Source organism: Prunus persica, chromosome G6 (genome assembly GCF_000346465.2).
Source record: "Prunus persica cultivar Lovell chromosome G6, Prunus_persica_NCBIv2, whole genome shotgun sequence".
In the NCBI taxonomy this organism is placed as follows: domain Eukaryota; kingdom Viridiplantae; phylum Streptophyta; class Magnoliopsida; order Rosales; family Rosaceae; genus Prunus; species Prunus persica.
In genome coordinates, this window is record NC_034014.1 from 28,222,436 (window position 1) to 28,244,862 (window position 22,427).

Sequence of the window (22,427 nt, forward strand, 5' to 3'; positions counted from 1 at the left end):
CTTCTATATTTATGATGTAGAAATTAGGCCGTGATATTCAATATTTTCTATTTCTAGCTAGTAGCCAAAACGAAAACCAAGACGAACGAGATTGGGGGAGGCGGATTTTAAAAGAGGAGCTCATGTGTAGGGGTAACTGCTTATAATCATTTGAGTTACAAATTCTTTATAGAACGAGAAAAATATTTAAACTAAATCAAAGTTTAACTATAGACTCATTCAGCTCCAAATAAGCGGTTTTAAACTAATACAATTTACAAAAGACAAGTATATGTCATATTCGTAAAACATTGCAGTCTTGGTTTATATAAAACTATTATCAAAATTATTGAAACGAAAATAACATTTTGTTGTGTAAACAAAATTGAATTGAATAATAAATTAATGGAATGTCACACCATACACGCTATTAAAGAATCGCAGAAAAATAAAAGCCAACGGTCCATGCTAATTTTATAGTATGGAATCTGTTTATCTCTATCAACCCAATGCTCCCAAGGGTCGTCGACCGTACAACATGGCTTTATCTTGGCCAGCTGCGGCTGCCATGGACGAACACAAATGGATTAAAAATTGCTAAACCGTCGTAATCATTTTGGTTAATTTATTATAAATCCCATAATTTTTTTTATATCAAAATAAATCCCATATTATATACAAGAATCAACGAACGGTTGGTTAGCTGGTCATGGAACATGGGTTATTTTATTGTAACCAACTAAGCTAACAAACACGTAATATCGATATTTTACTTTACATAATTAATTGTTAAAATAATTACGAGATCTCCCTCTAATTTTTATTTAAATAATAATTCCACGAAGATCATTCACAGTAAAAAGAACATTTAGAATAGACAATTACTGTGCTTAAATGGTCAAGAGACTGATGATGTGGTAATTTACTTGATAACTAACATGATACATGGAGCTGACCTTTGAGTTTAAATTATAACATATATTATCTTATTAATAAGGTAGAAACATCATAGTAACTTTAGCAATCATTGAACAAAAAATTGAAATGCATATTTGGTTTATAAAACCAGATAAATTCCAACAAAAAAGTTTACATAAAAAGAGAACTCTACGTTTCAATGTACGAGGATGATAAAATACACAAACAGTCAAAATACATACTTGATTCGATTGTGATTTTAAAGTAAAACCGATCTAATATAGAGCATAACCACCCCTAAATGGAGAATAAACAAACCAAACACATCATTTCAACACAAACAAACATATTAAAATGTGAATGGATAGCATTATCAATCATAAGATTACCAAAAAGGAGAAAAGGTTACAAAAATATAATAGTAAATAATATTATAGTGCATCTCACCTAAACCCACATAATCTAGCAGAGCAAATCTACCATTTTCCTTCCAAAAGCTAAAGAGTAAAAGACCCGTTACAATCTGACTTGCAAAGTTTGCACATAAGTGTTGGACCTCAAACAAAAATCATTATCATAGGAGGGTCCTACTTCCTCCCTAAAATTTTAGGGCCATTTGACCATTTTGGTTCTTTCCGTCAATATATCTGGTCCTCTTTTCACTGAAATAGTGGATTCCCATAATAATGTCGGTACAAAGTGGATTCATGGTCTTGGATAAATCTCTTCTCTAGTCTCATCTCCACCATGGAAAAATTCTTGGTGTACAGTTGGTGACAACTTTTTACAGTATCAAATCAGCTTTGGTAAGTGGCCCAATCCCCAATGTGGCAAGGGCATTACCAACGTAGCGTCGGTGGCCGCACCTAATTCTCAATTTAAAAAATTAGACCAATTAACCTGTGTAGCAAACCTGCTTCTTTACCTGCTTCATTACGACAAAATTTGAATTCCTCAATACAAATTAAATTAATTTAGAGTATTTCAAAAAATATATATATAAAGAATATTGTTAAAATTTCAGACTATTGTTTTACCAAAATTATTAGAACAATAATGTTTAATTGAAGAAACAAACCCAAAAAAGAGAAAGAAAAGAAAAGGAGATATTTTCATTTTGCGAGTGCATAGACTTTTGGGTGGGAGCATGAGACACGAGATTATCACTTTCTCCCGCTATTCTACACGTGAAACTTTGAATCCACGTATCCAGTGCTCCGCACCGTTAGCGCACATGATGAGGGCGGTGCAAAGGAGCAGCAACTTGGTGGGTCCAGCACCGCGTATATTCTTACCAACCAGCTTCTGACACGTAAGAGCCAACAATCAGGTGTGGGTCGGCGTACCCGATAAAGACGTACAGGCTTCCAGCGAAAACGTTAAACGGTAGGTGAGGACTTGGGCCTACCCAAAAAGTTCATAAAAAAATCTAAGGGCCCAATTAAAAATATATTCGTTTGGTTTCAATTAATAGGTGATCATTGGGCTATTGGCTTTGACCCTTTTGCCATTACGATTTCATTTTGCATTGTTTGATGGGTTGGGGGTAGATGGTAATTTGGTCTTCAAATGATCAGCCTGAAATTGTCTCAACAATTGCAGAGATTGATAATAGAGATTGAGATCAATGCCATCAACATTCCTACCCACACGTGCCTGCAAGACTGCCTGAAAAAAAAAAAAAAAAAAACACAAGAACAATTGAGCTTATTGCTCTAACATAATTAACATTCATGTGTTGTGATGAAGACCAGCATGGAAAATCATCAGGTGGATGTAATTTGCCACTTACCTCATTATCGGGTTGAATAAGCAGCTCGCCGATGAACTGGTAGATGGATCCGACTCGAAAGCTAAGGTCCCTGAGGTGTTGGGTGTTGATTTTTAAGCTGTCACTTCCATCAACAATTGTGGCAATGGCTGTCTCTACAGAACACTCTTGTAACCTGAGAAAGAAACAAGAGATACTAATGACTAAGCTTCTTAATGATATTGGGGAATAAATATGAGAAATGCAGTTAAATTCAATGAAGCAATCATCCAGCCCTCTTGTGTAAGACAATCCACAATCATTTGAATCAGTTGACCTATTCCCAATTATTTTTTGTATTAGTGACATGTTTCCAATCATTACACTCACTTCATCCGCATCATGCTACCAATGTGCCATAGCCATCATCCTCAATGCCACCAACTGGAGATGCCACATTTGCCTCCAGAAGATCTTTTTGGCCAGTTCTGCATCCACTCCAACAATATACCATGATCATGATATTCTCACTGAACCAAAACCAGACTACAATCGTTTCGAGAAATACTGTGACAACACCTGAAATGCTGAAACTATCACATTTCCAATGTCTGTATCAGCAATTCCACCTCTAGTTCATCTTTCTTTCTACCACTCGTCTCCATCAGTCTTAACCATTTATGATGCCAACACTGTCACCAAGACCAACAAAACCAGCCTAAACTATAAACTACTTGTACCCTACTCAGCCAGTACAAATAACACTACAAAAAAATATAGTTAAGAGAACCTTCCAAGTTAAAAACTATGAAAATGTAAGAAGTGGGGATATTTTATATAATGCAATTGAATGAAACCACTAAACATTGAAAGGGCAGAAGTCTTACTTTCCAGTTAGTCTCAACGAAGCCCCTTGCTTGAAATAAGGGGAAGATGGATGTAGGTCTTGCAATGAAACCAATGCCCCAGATTTTATTTCAGATGATGCCATCAGGTAAACTCTCACACCCTAAAAAAGCATCCAAATCTCTCCTGGAATTTGAGGACTGCATGCAATTAATTACCAAAAAGTACTAAAATGCATGTGATGGCAAGAAATATGTCTAGTGCAATCTCAGTCACACAGAGAGATTTATTACAATAAATTAGTGAGGCAGTGTTTTGAAACCCAGTAAGGACTTGCCATTTGAAATTTAACTTGGGACCTTTTAACAATTAAACAACCTATCAAAAGAACTAAACATAGGGGGAAAAGGAGTGCTAATTCCTAATTATAATATTTTACACTTCATACTAAAATGTTCAAAGAATTGCTAGGCCGTAGGCAAGCGGCAAGTAGGGGCCTGCCTAGAGGAGTAATTGGGGCCTAGGTGTTTCTTTTTTTAATGTAATTATTTTGTATTATAAATTATAAATTTTTATACCAAAAAAAAATAAAATATATATATATATATATAGAGAGTTTCTATTGAGGGATCCCTCAAATAAGCTTATTTGAGGGACACCCTTTGTAGGGCCCACTCCAGATTGTATTTCACTAATCCAAACCGTCTATTTTGTAGATACTCATTCAAAGATCATCTTTACAAAAAATCACTTGAATCCGATATCATTTGATCATTCAATTGAGTTCTTGAAATTTTAGTACTTTCTTGAAGCACCGTGTTCATTGATTTTGTAGGACACAATTAGATATCGAAACGGTTTCCGATTTGTCTAATTTTTTGTAAGGATGATCTATGAATGAAGACCTAAAAAATAGATTGTTTGGATCATTGAAAAATTTTTTATAGGGTACTCTAAAGAGCGTCCCTCAAATAAAATTATTTGAGGGATCCCTCAATAGAAGGGAATATATATATATATATATATATGATATATGCTTTGATATAAAGCAGAGGGTTGAAATAAAAACACAATTAGGTTATGTTTTAAAATATGGGTCCAAGCCCATAAGAGAACCTTGTTAAAATATCAGCCCTATCTTCACCTTTCTTTGGACCAACCCTATCCTCACTTATCTCTCATCTCTCAGCCTCCATCACCTCCCATCTCTCTCTACTCTACCTCCATCGTCTCTCCTCTTTCTCTGCCTCCATCATCTCCTCTTGCGCGCCTTGGAAATAATATGAGCCCAGCAGCTGCTACAGAGAAAAGAAGAAAAATTCAAGGAGACCTCTAACAAGTAGAGAAGAAACCGTTGCTGCCACTGGTTGGGTCGAGAAGAGTAGAGAAGCAGCCACCCGACCCGCCCAGGAGCCCAGGCCCGCCCGGGCGCCTATCCCTAACGGTTAGAGTGAAATCGTGGCGGTGTCCTCCGCCTAGAGCCTAGGCCGATTTTTCGAACAAGAGCAGAAAGCATAAATTTGCACTTCAAAATTCAAACCAACCACCCAATACAGAACAAAAAAATTGAAACGATGCCCACATCTTAGAACTTCAAGTGTAACAAACTGAGAATCAATTCCCCAAAACTCTCAAATGAGTTATAATGCACAATTCAGGCGAAAAAATCATGACGGCAAGGACAACTTAGCAGAAAACCCATCTCTAAAATTCACAATTCAAACTAAAGCAGATGAAGACTCATATGATTCTCCTTCAATCCATTCACCCAATTGTCATAAACATAAAATGCAGTTATAGAATGATAGAAACTAGCAAACTAAGCATACCCACATACCCAAATTCAAAAATTTACAAAAAAAAATTGGAACTTTTGGCGATAGCAAGAACCTGATATCTACGTCACGTACCTTAAATTTATCCGCGGTTGATTTCAAAGACGGAGGCTTTCCTCGCTTTCAGTATAGGAGGATGCTAATGAACAGATGGAAACAAATGATTATTCGAATATGGCACCCGCCTTGCTGTGCTTTTATTAAAGTACTAAACTTTTACTCAATACACCCACCCCAAATAATGTTCGTTGGGCCAGAGGATTGGGTTTTGGTTGGCCCATCTATAATTGAAATCGTGAACTTCTTCATCTGTGTTCCAAATTCCTATAACTTTATGACATTAAAATGGTACCTCATAAGAAAGTGTTACTGAGAAAAGCTAACATCATATTCGGACGTTCTAAAAGTTCCCTAACACCAGTAGAAAAGAGTCAAAATGTGTGGCTAGAAAGTCAAAAGGAAAAACCAAGAAAAGTTTGAGAGCCAAATAAGCAGGACAAGGAATTAAGCCCAAGTCCCCCAACTACTGAAGTAGTTTGGAATTGGAATAGCGAAGTTCGAATTGAATAGAATGGGGTCGAAGGGGTCCAAAATAGGGGTACCCATGACGTGCTCTTCAGGTAGTTAACAGCTGAATGAGTTGATATGCTCATAAAAGCTTGTGACTTGTAAGCGATGAACCAACAAAAAACAGAGCACCAATAGAGCGGCGAAATTGACATTCACATTATCACATATGCCCATGCCTACGTTAACCCACTTGTATTAAATATTAATCGTTAGTTGATTGTTCATTGTTTCCTTTTAATGCTCACGATTATTTTACATGCACAAAAAAAAAAAATTATGAGCGAAGGAATGTGCCAAATGTTAATGTAAGGGTCGGTTCTGGTATTAGTTAATGTATTAAATGCTCCTACCAACATATCTACCAAAACCCATTAATTGTTGGATAGAAGATAGCTGTATAGATCATGTTCTCTCTATATCATCTTTCTTGCTTCATGTTGGAATTTGGGTTCGTTTCAGATTCAACTCTCGTGCAGAAATGGAAAGCAGGAAATAATTTTATTGTGACACCAAAAGATTCTAGTTAGTTAAAGTCCCTTGCTTGAGGCTCTTTTTGCATGGGAAATTTTTCTTCTTTGTAACCTGTCAGTCAAACTCACACAATTCTCATTTCTTCATTCACATCTTTGTTTCCTCCTCTTCCTTCGTAAACACAGGCAGCAAGCTCTTCTGGGTTGTTTCTAATATCAGAATTCATTGCTTCAGAACCTCTATTTTTTGAAGGACTAATTGGATCATTTCAAGCTAGATAAGCTAAGCTAAGCTAGCTTGCTAGAAATTAACAATGGCACATGAAACAGAAAAAACATGGAACTCAGCAGCAGGTCATTCTACGATGGAGATAGAGGCGAGCAAACCCTCAGGGCATGGGGTTGTAGCTAGTGGTTTGAGCCCTCTGAGTGAGACTTTGTGGAGGGAGAAGGCCAGTCTTGAAATTGTAGGGGATGTTTCTGCCAGGCTCACTTGGAAGGATCTGACGGTGACGGTGACTCTGAGCAACGGTGAGACACAGAAGGTGTTGGAGGGTCTAACTGGTTATGCTGAGCCTGGAACCTTCACAGCTCTCATGGGTCCTTCTGGTTCTGGCAAATCAACTTTACTTGATGCTCTCTCTAGTCGCTTGGCGGCCAATGCTTTCCTCTCTGGCACCATCCTTCTCAATGGCCGCAAAAGAAAGCTCTCTTTTGGCACGGCTGTGAGTAATAATCTCTGTTTCTTTTTTTGTTTTTAATTATGTTTTTTTGTGAATTGTTCTCAGCACCATTTTTTTCACTTGATTTTGGGATCGTTTATTTCAAATTAGTATTATGTTTGATCAAGCTAGGTAGGCAGGCTATAATTGTACATGTAACATATTGATGTTGTTTGCATGGATGTTTTGCAAATTAATCAGGCTTATGTGACCCAAGATGACAATTTGATTGGAACCTTAACGGTACGAGAAACCATTTCGTATTCAGCTAGATTAAGGCTGCCCGATAAGATGTCTTGGTCAAAAAAGAGAGAGCTGGTTGAGAGTACAATCATAGAGATGGGTTTGCAGGATTGCGCAGACACAGTTATTGGAAATTGGCATTTGCGTGGGATCAGTGGGGGAGAGAAGAGAAGGGTCAGCATTGCTCTTGAAATCTTGATGAGGCCTAGACTGCTCTTCCTTGATGAGCCAACCAGTGGACTTGATAGGTATATATGGTCTTGTTTTCATTCTGTCTGGTTCTTGTCTTTATGTTGTTATTGAAATTGAATGTTCTTGTGAGTTTAACTTCCACTTCTATTAAGAAAAATGTATGACTTCTAGCGAATTGGTTTCAAGTACCCTGCATTATTCTGTTGTAGGGTTAATTCTTAATGATCATTTGGTTTTTTTGTGGCAGTGCTTCGGCATTTTTCGTTACTCAGACACTACGTGCCCTAGCACGAGATGGAAGGACTGTCATAGCCTCAATTCACCAGCCAAGTAGTGAAGTCTTTGAACTATTTGATCAATTGTACTTGCTTTCTAGTGGCAAAACTGTTTATTTTGGTCAGGCGTCGGATGCATACGAGGCAAGAACCCTTAGTCTTTGCGCTATATACATATATTAGTTGATTTTATGTAAATATAATGGAGCCCTTACGTTCATTGATTGGTGTTTTCAGTTCTTTGCACAAGCCGGATTTCCCTGCCCGGCTTTGAGGAACCCTTCTGATCATTTTCTTAGATGCGTAAACTCTGACTTCGATAAAGTAAAGGCCACATTGAAAGGGTCCATGAAACTCAGGGTATGTTTAGAAACTTTTTCTTTTATATCTCTGTGTTATGTAACTTCAAATGTTATTGTTAAACAATTGATAGTGGTTATACCTTCATACATATCGTCCATCCTATGATAAAGTAATAATCATACTATTCTTATGAAGGGAAATACTTAAAACTTAAAAGGAACAATCTAACCTCTTTTTTCTTGTGTAATTGGTGGTAAAATTATCGGTTTGGTGTTTTTGCTGTCCTCTTTTTGCACTTTGAAGCAGTAATTTTGAACTCTGATAAAATCCAAAACGTGTCTTTTGTCATTATCAGTTTGAGGCAAGTGATGATCCTCTGGAGAAGATTACCACCGCTGAAGCTATAAGAGTTCTTATAGACTCCTATCGGACTTCTCAATACTCTTATGCAGCTAGAGAAAAAGTTGAGGAGATATCCAAAGTTGTAAGTGTTTATATAAAGTGGGATGTATTAAATAATTCTTCATTTATACAATCACTTATTGGTAACGGAGTTTAACAACAATATAAATTTTTTCCCCATATGATGCAGAAAGGAACGGTGCTAGATTCTGGAGGAAGTCAGGCTAGTTTCTTGATGCAGTCCTTCACATTGTCCAAGCGTTCATTTATCAACATGTCAAGGGACTTTGGCTATTACTGGCTCAGGCTCGTTATTTACATTGTTGTCACAGTTTGTATTGGAACCATCTATTTGAATGTGGGAACGGGTTACAGTTCGATTCTGGTATGTATTGCTTGCTAAGTAGTACCATCTATTTGGATTCTCAAAGTTCATTCATGCACTAACACTTTTTCTCTCTGTTTTATTTTATGAAACAGGCAAGGGGTTCATGTGCATCTTTTGTATTTGGTTTCGTCACGTTCATGTCAATCGGTGGGTTTCCTTCATTCGTGGAGGATATGAAGGTATGTTCCATTGTCCCAAGGAACAAATAGCTCTAAATATTTACTTAAAAATGATATTTTGTCTAAATTTGTACCACAACTTTCCCAGGTTTTCCAAAGAGAGAGGCTGAATGGCCACTATGGTGTTACTGCATTTGTCATCAGCAATACACTCTCTGCAATGCCATTCCTGATACTGATCACCTTTCTTGCGGGAACAGTTTGTTACTACATGGTCCGTCTCCACCCAGGCTTCAAGCATTATCTATTCTTTGTGCTGTGCCTTTATGCAAGTGTCACTGTAGTTGAGAGCTTGATGATGGCCATAGCCAGTATCGTCCCCAACTTCCTCATGGGCATTATCATAGGGGCTGGAATTCAGGTTTGTATCACAGAAGACTCATCCATTGCTTGATTGTAAATCAGTACTTCAACCATTTTCATGTCTTGTATATATGATTGATGAATTGTGTGGTTTTCTTCACGTCAGGGTATCTTCATGCTAGTCTCTGGGTACTTCAGGCTCCCAAATGACATCCCCAAGCCCGTCTGGCGTTACCCTATGTCATACATCAGCTTCCACTACTGGGCTTTACAGGTAAAACCCTTCAACAGTTTCTGTTTAAGAATTACTTATCGATGAAATAAGCCACACAAAAATTGATGAATATGAAACATGTTTCACCTTCAGGGGCAATATCAGAATGACCTGAGCGGCTTAGTTTTCGACAACCAGTCACCAGATCTTCCTAAGATACCTGGTGAGTACATTCTGGAAAATGTGTTCCAGATTGACACCACCAGATCAAAATGGATAGACCTCAGTGTCATCTTGAGCATGATTGTCGTCTACCGGATCATCTTCTTTATCATGATCAAGTTCAGTGAGGATGTGACGCCGTGGATTAGAGGCTACATGGCAAGGAGAAGAATGCAACAGAAGAATGGAAACCAAAATACAACAGTTGCTCCAGACGGTCTCACACAGTCCCCTTCTTTGAGGACCTATGCAACCGGTAGACGGTAGACTGAGACCTGAATACAAAATTCCACAAAACTAAAGCACTTGACGCAGTTTGAATAGACTATGTAGCAAATGCAATGAGGTAGAATTATGCACACAGTTTAACAGTTTTTCTTATATCCAGTCATTTAGTATCTGTTCCAAAGCTTGAGTTCTAAACATCATGGGTTTTCAATCCGAAGGAAGAGAAGTGTAGTTATTATTACGCCGGTGATAATTGTAAAATTGTAATCAAAGGAAGAATATTTGATTACTTGATAATTTTCTCTTTACATTGTCAAGGGTATCTATACCCAGGTTTCCTACAATAAGAGACTAATAAAGGAAAGCAAATCATGTACAATCAATTACATATAATTTGGCTAATCACTCAATCCCAATATATATTGGGATTTAGTTGGCTTCTCAACAATAATGCTTTCAATGAAAATCATTGACTGGTATTTTCTTCATATATATATATATATAAAGCAAAAGACATAGAATGGTGAAACCTTCAAAATACCAGAAAATGTCATTGGTTAATACAAACATTAAGAATTGAAATCTATATATATAAAGCAAAAGGCAGAGAATGGTGAAACATTCAAAATACTAGAAAATACCCTTGGATAATTCAAATATTAAGAATTGAAATTATTAATTAAATGAGGATAATATGATAAATTCACATTTTTTTATATTACAAAAATTAAAATTAAAAACAAAATCAAATAGTAGGTCCAACTTTTATGGAACACTAGCCCTTTGACACATGCTCACGCATGTGCCAATTGGTTTTCTTTTTCTTTTTTATTTTATTTTTAGAATTAATAAAAGATAACAGGGTAGTTATGTTCCATAAAAGTAGGACCTATTATCTTATTTTGTTTTTAATTTTAATTTTTTTAATATTAAAAAATGTGAATTTACCATATTATCCTCATTTAATTAATAATTTCAATTCTTAATGTTTGAATTAACAAATGGCATTTTCTGGTATTTTGAATGTTTCACCATTCTCTGCCTTTTGCTTTATATATATAGATAACTACCCATATTTTCTTTTCTTAATTCTAAGAATAAAAGAAAAAAGAAAACCAATTGGCACATGCTCCAATGGGCTAGTTTACTTATAAAATGATTCATAATAGAAAAAAAACAAAAATTTAGTTATAAAAAAAAGAAAAAAAAAGAAATGTAACATATTTACAACTCTAGCAATTAGTCCTGTGCGGTAAATCCATCAACGCCAAAATAAGTTCAGTGGCATGAATTTGGTCAGCATTGGTGCTTCTCTATTGCTAATATATCTCTCAATCTTTGTGTGGAATTATGTACAATTGTATGTAAACAAATGGAATTATGTACTATTTATATACATCTATTTTTACATTTTTTTTCTTGTGCCTCCTGGCCTTAATGGAATCATACCTAACGAAAAACTTGAGGGGATGTATAAAATTCACTTTCATTGAACACTGGTCTCAAATCTTCTTGTTGCATAAACTCTAAAGGGAAGGAAACAAGATGTCCCCTTACATGCTTCAATCTTTCCATTGGATCTGTTTCTTTCACCTCTCCATTCTCACAGGATTGTATCTTCTCTGGGGCGATCCCCAAATCAATTGTGGTGTGCCCAAGTTTCTCTTTCTGATGAGCCATGCATTGTCTGAGAGCAGCTCTGTAGTTGATGGCAAAGATAGAGATTTTTAGAGTGCATAGAGCAAAAATACAAAAATACAAAACCTTGAGTAGTATTGTACCTTGAGTGTATAGAATCATTCGGAATACAAGAAAAGACATCTTGGTAAATAATTGAATTTTCCTGTAAAATATTAGAGATACTGTAATTAAGTAAGGGAGCAGAGATGAAAAGAAAAAAAGGCTAAACGTGAGAAACATGAAATAGTGATCGAAATTGCAAACTTTCATCACCTTCGCAGTTGCTAACCACAGATCTTTGTATGTTGTGTCTGATACAGGATCACTGATTTGATTTATCTGAAGGAATTCAGATTCAATAAAACAATGTTAATATTAAATATTTAACTGAGCAAAATATAGATGAATAATTAAAGAAAAATTAGTGAAAAAAATGACCCTGAATTTGTATCCAGAGGCTGGCTCTTTAAGTTTTCCTACTTTCCGTGAAAAGTGAAAAGAAGCAAGCAAAGAATATCTTATGTTTCGTCAAGGTTACCAACCTCCCCTGCATGAAGACCCAGGTGCTCAGACCACAGAGAGCACCTAAGACTATAAGCAAATTTTCCGGCCTTCCAAGGCAGTCCATTCATAGATGATTCAAGAAACTCTTTATCTTCAATTACTACACCAATCTGCAACAAATATATAACAGAGTCCGTTGGTAATGCTTCTGCAGGATTTCTTTTTATCCAAACTTCAGGAAAACTACAATTATCTAAGTACAACTACAAAGTAGAAGCGGCTCGAAAAAGAACCAACCAAATGGATTAAACATGCTGAAAAGCTTATTGCTTAAAAAAGACAGGTTATACCTCAGAGTCTCTTGATCCAAGCAGACTTCTGTCGTTAATATTAGACGATCCGATCAAGGCAACACAATCATCTATTATCATCACTTTGCTGTGTACATAAACCTGAATAACAAGGAGAACAGATTATAAAAACAAGTGAAGGTTTCATGGGCCAAAATTGAAGTTCATTTTAATGCAGAAAAGTACCTGACTTGTGGATACAGGACCACCTTCGAAAAGTCTGCCATACGACCTCAGACCATAGAAAGAAATGTAATCATGTGTCTTAGGACCAAGCAAAACTTTTAGATTATGCAGTATTGAATGTTTTTCCCAGCTAATGGTTCGATACTGCCAATGCATTAGGGCTCTAACAGTAGCCGCACCACCATCGTCCACACCACCCTATTATTTGTATCCAGAATTAAAAGAAAAGGAAAACACTGTTATCAAAATTCACAGCAAAAGGACATGCTTGATAAAATTAAGAAAATAAACCAATGGGTACCTGAAAGCCAGGTAAGAGTGGTATGACAACGATCACCCTAAAACACTTTTGTTCTTTGTGTGCTAGCTTAATACGCCTGTACAACGCTTCCAGGACACGGTTCTGTATAATCTCATCCCCTGAAAGACCTGATATGAAGAATTGATTCTGGAAGCAAACAGCAAAGGAAATAGCAAAATGATCAGCATAAGCACCAAAAATCAGTACTTTGAACAGCATCTAGGTGACTAGAGGCATGTCTTTCAAAGCAGGATGTTATATGATTTCTATGAAAATCAGAATGCTCCAGAGACAACGGTAAACCTCAATATAGACAAAATGTTCTGCTTTCTCAATGAGAGAACAATAAGCTTTGTGTATGCTATCTTCAGCCTGACTAGATCCAGCAGACCACTGGCTCACACTTCTGACAACCTAAACATTGCATATTTATTAGTAGAACTATATAAACACTTAGTAAATCTTGAAATTTTAAAAAACTAAATTCACAGTATCCAAGAGACAGCCTTAACCTGACAATGGCATGCAGTACGAGGACCTATTTGTCCATAATCATCAGCAGCAACAGCATGATCATGTTCCTCTGGACTTTCCAACCCTTCATTTGAAGTTGTCAGGCCAGATTGTGCCACCATATTTAAATTTGTTTCACTTTTGAGATCCATAGAATGAAGGTCATCTACAAAACCTTCCATCTGCATATCTGCGTATAAATCATCGGTTGGCTGCTCAAGAAGATTATGGTTCAAGTCCAGGGCGCTTGGCTTTTTGTCTACAATAGGAGCATTTAAACCATCAGCTTCTTGAGGCAAAAGCAAGGGAATATCCTGCGACGGTGAAAAGGAGTTCGGGGTTTCTTCTTTGTTTTTCTTTTCAACGTCTATCTCTCTACTTCTTCCCATGTAATGAGGGATGACCATGTGATGTTGAGGCATAAGTAGTGGAATTGTTTGTTCATGTGGAGCTTTGTTTCTCTACAAGATGGTTCATTAAGTTAGCAAATTTACTTTCTTAAAATAGAAAATTTCTCCACAAGACAAGCAGTAGCAGAAAATCAACCTTAGCATGGTTCCAGCGCTGAACAAAATGCCTGGCAATGTCACGACAGGGCGGTCCCCAAAGGGCACATTGGACATCATGCCACGGCATACGCGGATATCTTTCACGCTCCAATTCATCTTTCATTGTGTCTTCCCAAGAATTTGGTTCGGATTCTCTGAATGAAGTGACAATGACATATTTGATATCCCCTTTGGTCTAGAAAACTATACTGATAATTTGGAAAAAAAAAGAAGAAGAAGAGAAATACCTTGGGTTATAGTAGTCCTTTCCTGGCCATATATGAGGAGGGCAGTCACCCACTTTGTGTTCAACCGTGTCATAGCGGCCGAAGCACAAATCTAGTCCTCCAATGAAGCAAATCTGGTAATCAACTATGACAAGTTTTTCATGATGTGACCTGTACGTTTTCGTAGATAATTTATGGAGCATTAACATGAAAGCAAACCAAAAGCAAGTTAATCAAATAAACTTGGAGAGTTTTTTTAATTCAATCTTGACATGAGATAAAATAACTAAGATGAATGAATCCAGAAGGAGCATACCACAAATAAATGCCCGTGGGAAAACGGTCAGGATAGCGCAATACTCTCACATTCTCATGAATGTTAGAAAGCAATTTCTTACTGTACGAACTGTTGATCTTTAAAGCAAGAGCAACCTCCTTGTAGAGAAGAATGTAAATCTGCATATAAATCATTAGTGGAGTTAAAGATCCCAGACATAAATGTCAAATTACCACCTAACTAAAACAAGTAAATACCAACAACGAGAGAGAATGAGTGTTTGCACCTGAACTCCTTGCCTAGCCTTTTCATATAGTAATGCATCAAGCCGAGAAGATGAATTACTATGAAAAGGACGTCTTAGATACAGTTCTGGGCAAAGCCACCAGCCAGTGATGAATATCTGGAAGCAAACATTCTATGTTGAGTTGTATAATCACTAGAAATGCACGTTAAATGGTGTGAACAATGCAAGAAAAAAACCTCTGATTTTGCAGCTTCAACAGAAGAAGCAATAGCTTCAAATGCTGCTTGGCCATCTACAAACCATTGAGCTTGGCTCCCATCATCAGTCAAACCCCTTGGAGAAGCAAAGGAACCAAAGCGATGAGGATGACACCAACCTTCATGAGGCCTTAAACCAGCATCATTAATTGCAGCAACCCAATCTTTGACTTTAGCATTGCTAGTGGTTCTTAACCTTAAGCTTTGATTTCCAGAAGCAACCTTTAGACATTTACAAATCAATGTGGTCGTCAGAGAATTGAATAGAACTATACAATAGCTGTTTTAAATAGGAAAACAGCAAACACTCATATAAGAAGGAATTAAGCTTAAGATACTCAAAGCACATAAAAGTGTATCTAATTGATTTGAAGCTATCCTCATAATAAACAAGCCATGTGTAACCAATATAAAAGTAAATTAAAACAACAGCTCACCCTTAATGTGTAACGTAAAGGATTGCGTTCCTTTATTTGATTAGCCAAATATATTTGTGAGCATGCATTTTCATTTGAGGTTGGCAGTACATTGAAAACGATTATGTCTAAAAGTTCAGTGTCAAAAGGATCCTCTAGTAAGGCCAGGAACCCAGGCTTTAAAACAGCCCACACCTGCAATTGGACAAAAAAAAAACACGATAATACAAAATACCATTCCCTACAAAGAATTAGACAAATTATAAGCAAACATAGTTTGATTATACGGAAATAAACGAGCAAAGGAATAAAAGGTCATTGACAAAACCTTTTGCCAGTTGTTGCTACAGAAACCAAGACAAAGGGATGCAAAAGAGTTCACATCAGAATCAGCCCCTGCAATTTTTGGTAGATGCTTCACCATTACATAACCTTCTTTCAGCTTTGGACCATACTCCTGTGAAAAGGAGAGCTTCGAGACCTCCAAAAATTTACAGACCTACAATTGGAAACCACTTCTTGTAATAAATCTGAAAATGAGTACCAACAAATGACAGCACTAATAAAAATGGAGTTCACACACCTCTCGAGAATTCACTAGATCCATGTTTCCCAGAAAATGATTCAAATAACCCTGCATTGCCACCTTTGCTCTGTCCGAAATGGACTGCTGCCCTCCTAGTGCTGGACGGAGGATGGGCAAAGCAGCACGAGACGGAACGTATCTGCATAGCAACCAAATTCAGAAAATCATAAGTACTATGGTGTAAGACCTAAATTTGGACCAAGCACTATGAAGTCAGAAATCACCTGTTTCTAACACTTTCTTCATTATGTACAGGAACAGCCCCATCATCCGGTTCATCATCATCTTGCACTACTGCCGTCTGATCTACTATTCCTATGCTATGAAGCCATTCTTTCACCTTTCGTGCAAAGTTCCCAGCGAAATTATATAAAGATTAGGCCAAATACAGATTAAAAAAATTCCTCTACTGATCAAATGTTGCATCCGGTATATGGTGCAGATTAGGCACAAGAAGGAAAACTGGGGCAAGTCCGCAGGCTCATAAATGTTCCAAACAATCAAGAATGACAGGGAGATATAAAAAACAATTGGCATACCTGCTCTTGTTTCTCATGAAACTCCTCAATTATTGCACGCTTCCTCAAAGCAAAATGTAAATAGAGAACTTGTGATGCTTTCTTCAGCAGCCGCCACTTGAACTGTTGAAGAGGAATACAAAACAAACCTTTTAGCATGGCATAACGACATTTCGAAACCATCTGGCCAGTTAAGAGTTTGTGAATTGTCACAAGACAAAATTGGAAATTCATCAATGAAGTACCCAAAACATTTATCTAAATTCAACGTCGGTCTGCAATTTAAAACCAGTAACTGGATGACCTTCTAAAAATTAAAAAAAACAATCATCCTAAGCAGTAAACAGAGATACATATACAGAGAAAGAGAGAGCATGCCTGTTTGTATTGAAACTCAATGGTGTAAGACAGAAGCATGGGGCTGATATCTCCGGTATCGGGCCGCGACACCGATACAATGGTGGCCACCGGCAACTCTTCGAAAATCGGCGTGAAGGAGAAAGATGCCGCATTCATATTCATTGCCTCGGATAGTACCGCACCATTTGCAATGAGCTTCTCCGACGACATCAGCTAATTCTTTTGCTTGAAATCCCAATAAACTCAGCTCTTGCATATCCTTGAACACCAGAGAAAGTGAGTGACTTTCGGTTTTTTACGAAAACCCAAAAGAAAGAAATTAAGAGAGAAGAGCTTTGACAGAGAAGAAAGGAAGCGGTTTTTATAGTTTACAGAAGTCCCGGCGTTCCATGTATTTTCATACCGGGAAATTGAAGAAGGCGGCTCTGGGTGACCCATAGCGACATGGATTTTTCATGTAGTTTAGATATTTTAACAACACGTGTCGTCCTGAGGTATAGACTATTGTGCAATTACACGTGGCAGGAGCTAAAGTAGATAGCATGAAGTTTTGGGTAAGTTTAGTGGTCGAAAGTAATATTTCTTTAAGAAAGGAAAATAGTAAAAACTAATTGAATTTATTTACGTATTATATCCTATTTGTATGGGTATGATATTTGTAATCTATATAGAAATTATGGACATGTCATACGTTACATTGCCAAAAATACCCCTCAAACATTTTGGCTTCATTATAACCTCACCCCTTAAAAATCCATTTGGATGAATGAAGTTGAGGACATTTTGGTCATTTAATATTGTCATGAAGAGAGTACAATTTGCAGTTGCACACGGCATATCCCCATGGAAGGATCACTTGAAAAGAATATTCATATTTTTTGTGCTTACCTCTGCGAATATGCTGAAAAGGGTTTATGGCGGGCACACTCATTAATTATGCATTTCTCTGAGAGATTAAATTAAACTATATAATTAAGTATAATTAATAAAATAAGGCACGAGGGTTGTTGTTGGAGATTCTATAATTCCACCCACTAAAAAGAATAATACTTAGAAGAAAAGTAATGTTCATAAATTATGTCCCACACTTTGTCGTGCACGGCTAGATTGTGTAGCTTAAATGAGAACTCACAAAGAAAAAAAATTGCAAGGTTGACTTAACAATTGTGTGGTAGTTCCATCATTTAACTTGATTAGCAATGGCACAGGCTCATGTGATTTCTCTGGCCACAAATAGAAAGCTCATGTGATTCGTTTAGCTATGAATATTGGACAAGTCGGACACAACTTGGTACAACAGACATATTTGTCCCCAACTCAAAGCTCAGTAGGTGTGGATTTTAACACATAAGGTCTCGGTGTTACTAGTACTGGAATCATTCAGTAAATATATTTTGTCAAGTTTCCGCTGTGGACTTCACACTCTTCAACAATATTTAGGTTGCTCCTGCACCCACTTCACCTGAACAACATTGCCTTACAATAATATGAGCATCAGAGCACATGATAAACCAACTTGAACCATAAGATTGACTGAGCTTGAGCCAAATACTTCAATTCAAACTCCACTTTCGACAAAGACAATGAACTTTGGCTAGAGAAGCCATGTAGTCATCAGATCTGACAAGAGCAAGGAAATCAGATTTTACGTTGTTGAATGGTTACTCAACTGATTTACTTAAAAATTAGTTTTTACTTCAAACCTTTGTCCATAAGGAGACTGATACGCAGCAACGATATGAAGTTCGGCGGCATCAGTTTTCTTCTGCATAGGTGAAAAATAGCTAGTCATCAATTGTCTAGACATAGGCAATTAGTTTCAAGCTATAAGTTCAGCCAGAAATTTCTCAGCATCAGTTCTTAATCGAAAGTATCAAATTTAAAGAACATTTGACATACAACACGTGACACCAAAAGAGCATCTAAAAGAAAGATACTATAGTTTAAAACAAACCTGACTTTCAAAATAAAGCCCAGCATATAAAGAAGCGTAGAAGTAATCACTCTCTCGGCCTTTCGAAAATGCCGCAACAAGCTAGGAAATAAGAACAACCACTTATGTCAAAAGAAATTCTTGGTGCTAGTGCAACTACACGGGCCTATATATATAAGAAACAGAAAATTATCTGAAGACCATTAAAGCATTCAGTCCCGTAAAATGTTAATGAGTTCTTAAACAACTTTCAGCTACTCCAATTAACCTCCGGCTGGAAAATTATCCGAAGGCATGAGTATTCCACAGAAAGCATGAAGCAAAAGAGAGCTGCATTCTTAACATCTCATATAAACTGATAAAAGCCATTTAGTAAGCACACCTAGAGAGACATGAGAATATATATTGGGAGATGCACATACATGAGATGCCTTTCTAATCTTATGAACTACACAACTAACTAGCTCAAATAAGAAATGTTTGGTCACAGAAGAAATTTCCCGGTCAACACCTTTTCTGGATCACCACCATCTTTAAACATGTTATAGGCGTCTCGCATAACAGGTCTTGGATCTTGGCCAACCTGCATTCATCTAGTATGTAGTTAGAAGAACTTTATTCAACTTTTCACTCAATACGTGGGAGTAAAAAGCACTTTAAAAAGTGTCAGCTAGAATTACACATTGACTCATAAATTTACTTGGTTATGTTTGCTCCTATAGATGGCCAAAAGTCACTGGCTCAAAGTTAAAGCTCAAAGCCTAGTTTAGCTTCATCCATAATCTTCCTCAGATAAAGAAACCTTCCTATAAGAAATGACAGTGTCCTTGGTGTCACTAACTTACCTCAAGAAATCGTTCCCTTGCTTCACTAGTCCCATATAATTGAGCTTCACAAAGAAAGCACCAAATGGACTCCTCTGTATCATTTGGATTCTGGGCAACATCTAATCGGAACTGCTCTGCCCCTTCTTCAAACCTGTGCATAAAGATACCAAGTTTAGTCCTTGACATGCACCTTAACCGAATCGAAATTTAACATTTTATCCTCATGTTTTCCTGTAGAAAGGAATCCTTAATTTTTAATTTTATTCCAATGACAGATCTAAGGCTAAAGTGACACGCTTTTTAATTTTGTCTACATTTAATTATTTCAGTACGTAACAAAAATAATGTGGAAACAAGAACCATCAAAGAACTAGTACCTATCAAGATAGTAAAGCGATAGCCCCCTTTGCCAAAGATCTGAGAACAACCATAGCCAACACTATGTAACTTAATTCAACAATTCATATCCCAAAAACCACCAAAAAAGCAATTATCAAGAGCTATAATCAGACTCACATGCCTGTTGGCGAGGATCCAACTCAATTGCCTTATCAAATTCTGCTACAGACCCTGAAACATCACCCTTAACAAATAACAAAGTTGTAAACTTTTAATGCCAAACTATGAGAACATGTAAGTGTGGTGTCAAGAGAAATTTAGAAAACAGCATTGGATGGAACAAGGATCAGATTTTACCTGTCTAAAGAGTACCATTCCATGTCGAATAGCGGCAACGGCTTCACGGGCATTGTTACCGCTAGTTAAGGCATCCCAGATGCCAGAAACTGAAGGGAGGAACAGTCTTCTGGTGCTGAAGAATTGTGAGTTAGTGCGAGTTTTAAATGAAAATGGTGGTGGCTGGGTTCTGTAGTTGTCACTTGTTGAAGTAATTGTGTCAAAGAAGAGTGAGCTGTTCTGGGTTTTGAATGAAACTGAAGGGGAGGTTAGGAATGATGTGATAGTGGGTTTGAGGTTTTGGGGCATAGCCATGGATGAAGAAAGAGAGGCAATCTTGAACTGGGTAATGAGAAATTTGAGAGTCAAAGTGGAAACTTTGGATGAGCTTTAATGGGTCAAATTCGATTTTGATGGTTTTGTGCAAAATTATGGATATGCGGTGGGAAGAGGGATAAGGCGCCAAAAGCCAACAATTCTTCAACTCTACTTTTACTGAGTCTTCACCTTCGCCGCGCGGCTATATTTGTTCTGGGTTTTGAATGAAAGTAACGGGTTAGGAATAGGATTGGTGTGATATACTGTGAGCTTTTTGCATTTAATTTTTTTAATAAATCGTATAGCCGGGCGGCTATACTTGGGCCCTGTTTATTTTTTTAAATAAATAGTAAAGCCGCGCGGCTATACTATTTTTAAAAAAGCGAATAAATTCAAACGGCTATACCATTTCTTTGCAAGTATAGCCGCGCGGCTATACTATTTCCAAACCGATTTATAATAAAAGAAAAAGAGACCCGCCCATCGATTAGGAACCTACGTGTCAAAACAAGTATCGCCGCGCGGCCATACTATTTTTTTTAAAAAAATACTCTAGTAAAGCCGCGCGGCTAGACTATTTTGAAAAGTCGCTGACTTCAATGTTTCATGCTGGAGAATTGTCAAAGGGGTTGGATTTTACTATTCTGGGTTATTGTCATGGCTTCTCTCTTTTTGCCTGGAAATTCTATCAGTATAGAGAAAACATGGCAGCATTTCAGGTGAGCATTTGCTTTCAGCTTCGGAAGGTATGGGGTTTGATAATTGCCGGATTGAGATAAAGAACTCGGACCCCAGAGATTGCGATCTTGAGGTTGGTATCATATATTTTTGAATCTTCGATTTGTCTTGAGGATTTGCTTTTGATTTCACTAGGGGACATATCAGGGGGGAAATTACAAATGAACACTTGCCTTCAATATTTCTACTCATCAAAATTGGCCAATCAAACAAGACATCATACAAACAGATGGTAAAAGATTTCATATTTTCTACATGGTTTTGCATGTATAGCTGATGTCTTGTATGATTCTTACTTGTACTGATTACTTGATGGATAAATGATGCCTTTCATTACTTATAATTAGTACCAAATTCTTCTTGGAAGCACACTTTGGTATGATAAATATATGATCTCTCTCTCTCTCTCTCTCTCTCTCTCTCTCTCTCTCTCTCTCTCTCAGGTGTAAACATTTGATTTATAAAATTTCCTTCATTTGTTATTTGTTTTCTACTGGTCAAGCCTTGTAGGCCTTCCGGGATCACGCTAGACATCAAGAAATCATCGTACAAAAAATTATCAAAGTGGTTACAAGCTAAATCTTCTATGGGATTGTTGCGTACAGCTTTTCATTTTCTCTCCTTGAAAGAGAACCCTTTTGTCATTTTCGGAGCTCATATCTGAATGGATATCCTCTAGTTTTCTTGATTTTGCAAGGCATTGAGTTATAAACATCTAAGTGGTCTTGTTGTAAGTGCACCAAGTGATATTAATGAATAGGATGCTGAATTGAGCTGTGAGTCTTACTCTTTAGCAAGCATGTGCTTTATTCTATTCAGGGCATACATGAAGAATTAAGTTTAAATGTTTTCAGAGGTATTCCTATGTGTCAAGTTAAATGTTTTCAGAGGTATTCCTATGGTCTTTTATATATATGTACGTACGTA

The 22,427-nt window shown here is 37.0% G+C and overlaps 4 protein-coding genes across 7 annotated transcripts; 1 reads left to right on the top strand and 3 right to left on the bottom strand.

Moving 5' to 3' along the window:
• On the bottom strand, positions 1,913-5,548 carry LOC18772359 (CST complex subunit TEN1). Of its 4 annotated transcripts, none has more exons than XM_020565422.1 (5): positions 5,404-5,548; positions 4,638-4,788; positions 3,535-3,679; positions 2,690-2,843; positions 1,913-2,565 (listed from the first exon to the last, which is right to left on the bottom strand). In XM_020565422.1, exons 3-5 carry the CDS (start codon positions 3,636-3,638, stop codon positions 2,416-2,418), a joined length of 408 nt encoding a protein of 135 aa, XP_020421011.1. In that variant the 5' UTR covers positions 3,639-3,679; positions 4,638-4,788; positions 5,404-5,548; the 3' UTR covers positions 1,913-2,415. The 4 variants fall into 4 exon arrangements, with proteins under 4 accessions (XP_020421011.1, XP_020421014.1, XP_007208683.1 ...); XM_020565425.1 differs by having other exon boundaries at positions 4,638-4,791; XM_007208621.2 differs by lacking the exon at positions 4,638-4,788 and having other exon boundaries at positions 5,404-5,547.
• LOC18775560 (ABC transporter G family member 11) lies at positions 6,325-10,484 on the top strand. Its single transcript, XM_007208375.2, has 10 exons — positions 6,325-7,093; positions 7,292-7,581; positions 7,773-7,944; positions 8,038-8,160; positions 8,459-8,587; positions 8,696-8,890; positions 8,986-9,072; positions 9,161-9,433; positions 9,542-9,649; positions 9,743-10,484. Exons 1-10 carry the CDS (start codon positions 6,683-6,685, stop codon positions 10,076-10,078), a joined length of 2,124 nt encoding a protein of 707 aa, XP_007208437.2. The 5' UTR covers positions 6,325-6,682; the 3' UTR covers positions 10,079-10,484.
• On the bottom strand, positions 11,208-17,347 carry LOC18775315 (phospholipase D zeta 1). Its single transcript, XM_020565003.1, has 20 exons — positions 17,028-17,347; positions 16,671-16,772; positions 16,356-16,471; positions 16,129-16,270; positions 15,874-16,044; positions 15,567-15,740; positions 15,109-15,351; positions 14,912-15,028; positions 14,665-14,804; positions 14,370-14,519; positions 14,120-14,276; positions 13,573-14,034; positions 13,364-13,474; positions 13,061-13,207; positions 12,760-12,957; positions 12,574-12,675; positions 12,262-12,393; positions 11,993-12,058; positions 11,821-11,882; positions 11,208-11,738 (listed from the first exon to the last, which is right to left on the bottom strand). Exons 1-20 carry the CDS (start codon positions 17,217-17,219, stop codon positions 11,489-11,491), a joined length of 3,234 nt encoding a protein of 1,077 aa, XP_020420592.1. The 5' UTR covers positions 17,220-17,347; the 3' UTR covers positions 11,208-11,488.
• Positions 18,162-20,982, bottom strand: LOC18775264. Its single transcript, XM_007206635.2, has 8 exons — positions 20,466-20,982; positions 20,286-20,352; positions 20,147-20,186; positions 19,788-19,920; positions 19,454-19,525; positions 18,964-19,044; positions 18,713-18,774; positions 18,162-18,629 (listed from the first exon to the last, which is right to left on the bottom strand). The coding sequence occupies exons 1-8, from the start codon at positions 20,757-20,759 to the stop codon at positions 18,563-18,565; spliced, it is 816 nt and encodes a 271-aa protein (XP_007206697.2). The 5' UTR covers positions 20,760-20,982; the 3' UTR covers positions 18,162-18,562.

Bases quoted from the DNA above. Each gene is read 5' to 3' on its own strand.
- LOC18772359 (XM_020565422.1), bottom strand. From the start codon at position 3,638: ATGGCATCATCTGAAATAAAATCTGGGGCATTGGTTTCATTGCAAGAC. The intron at 2,844-3,534 runs GTAAGACTTCTG...TTTCTTTCTCAG, and splicing joins TCGTTGAGACTAACTGGAAA to GTTACAAGAGTGTTCTGTAG. The intron at 2,566-2,689 runs GTAAGTGGCAAA...TTTTTTTTTCAG, and splicing joins TTATTCAACCCGATAATGAG to GCAGTCTTGCAGGCACGTGT.
- LOC18775560 (XM_007208375.2), top strand. From the start codon at position 6,683: ATGGCACATGAAACAGAAAAAACATGGAACTCAGCAGCAGGTCATTCT. The intron at 9,073-9,160 runs GTATGTTCCATT...CAACTTTCCCAG, and splicing joins CATTCGTGGAGGATATGAAG to GTTTTCCAAAGAGAGAGGCT. The intron at 9,434-9,541 runs GTTTGTATCACA...TCTTCACGTCAG, and splicing joins TCATAGGGGCTGGAATTCAG to GGTATCTTCATGCTAGTCTC.
- LOC18775315 (XM_020565003.1), bottom strand. From the start codon at position 17,219: ATGTCGTCGGAGAAGCTCATTGCAAATGGTGCGGTACTATCCGAGGCA. The intron at 16,773-17,027 runs GCATGCTCTCTC...CCTCTTCAACAG, and splicing joins TTGAGTTTCAATACAAACAG to TTCAAGTGGCGGCTGCTGAA. The intron at 13,208-13,363 runs GTTTACCGTTGT...GTTTGCTTCCAG, and splicing joins AACATTTTGTCTATATTGAG to AATCAATTCTTCATATCAGG.
- LOC18775264 (XM_007206635.2), bottom strand. From the start codon at position 20,759: ATGGCTATGCCCCAAAACCTCAAACCCACTATCACATCATTCCTAACC. The intron at 19,921-20,146 runs GTACTAGTTCTT...CTTTATGCACAG, and splicing joins TCGCTTTACTATCTTGATAG to GTTTGAAGAAGGGGCAGAGC. The intron at 19,045-19,453 runs GTGTTGACCGGG...CTTATTTCCTAG, and splicing joins ATGGTGGTGATCCAGAAAAG to CTTGTTGCGGCATTTTCGAA.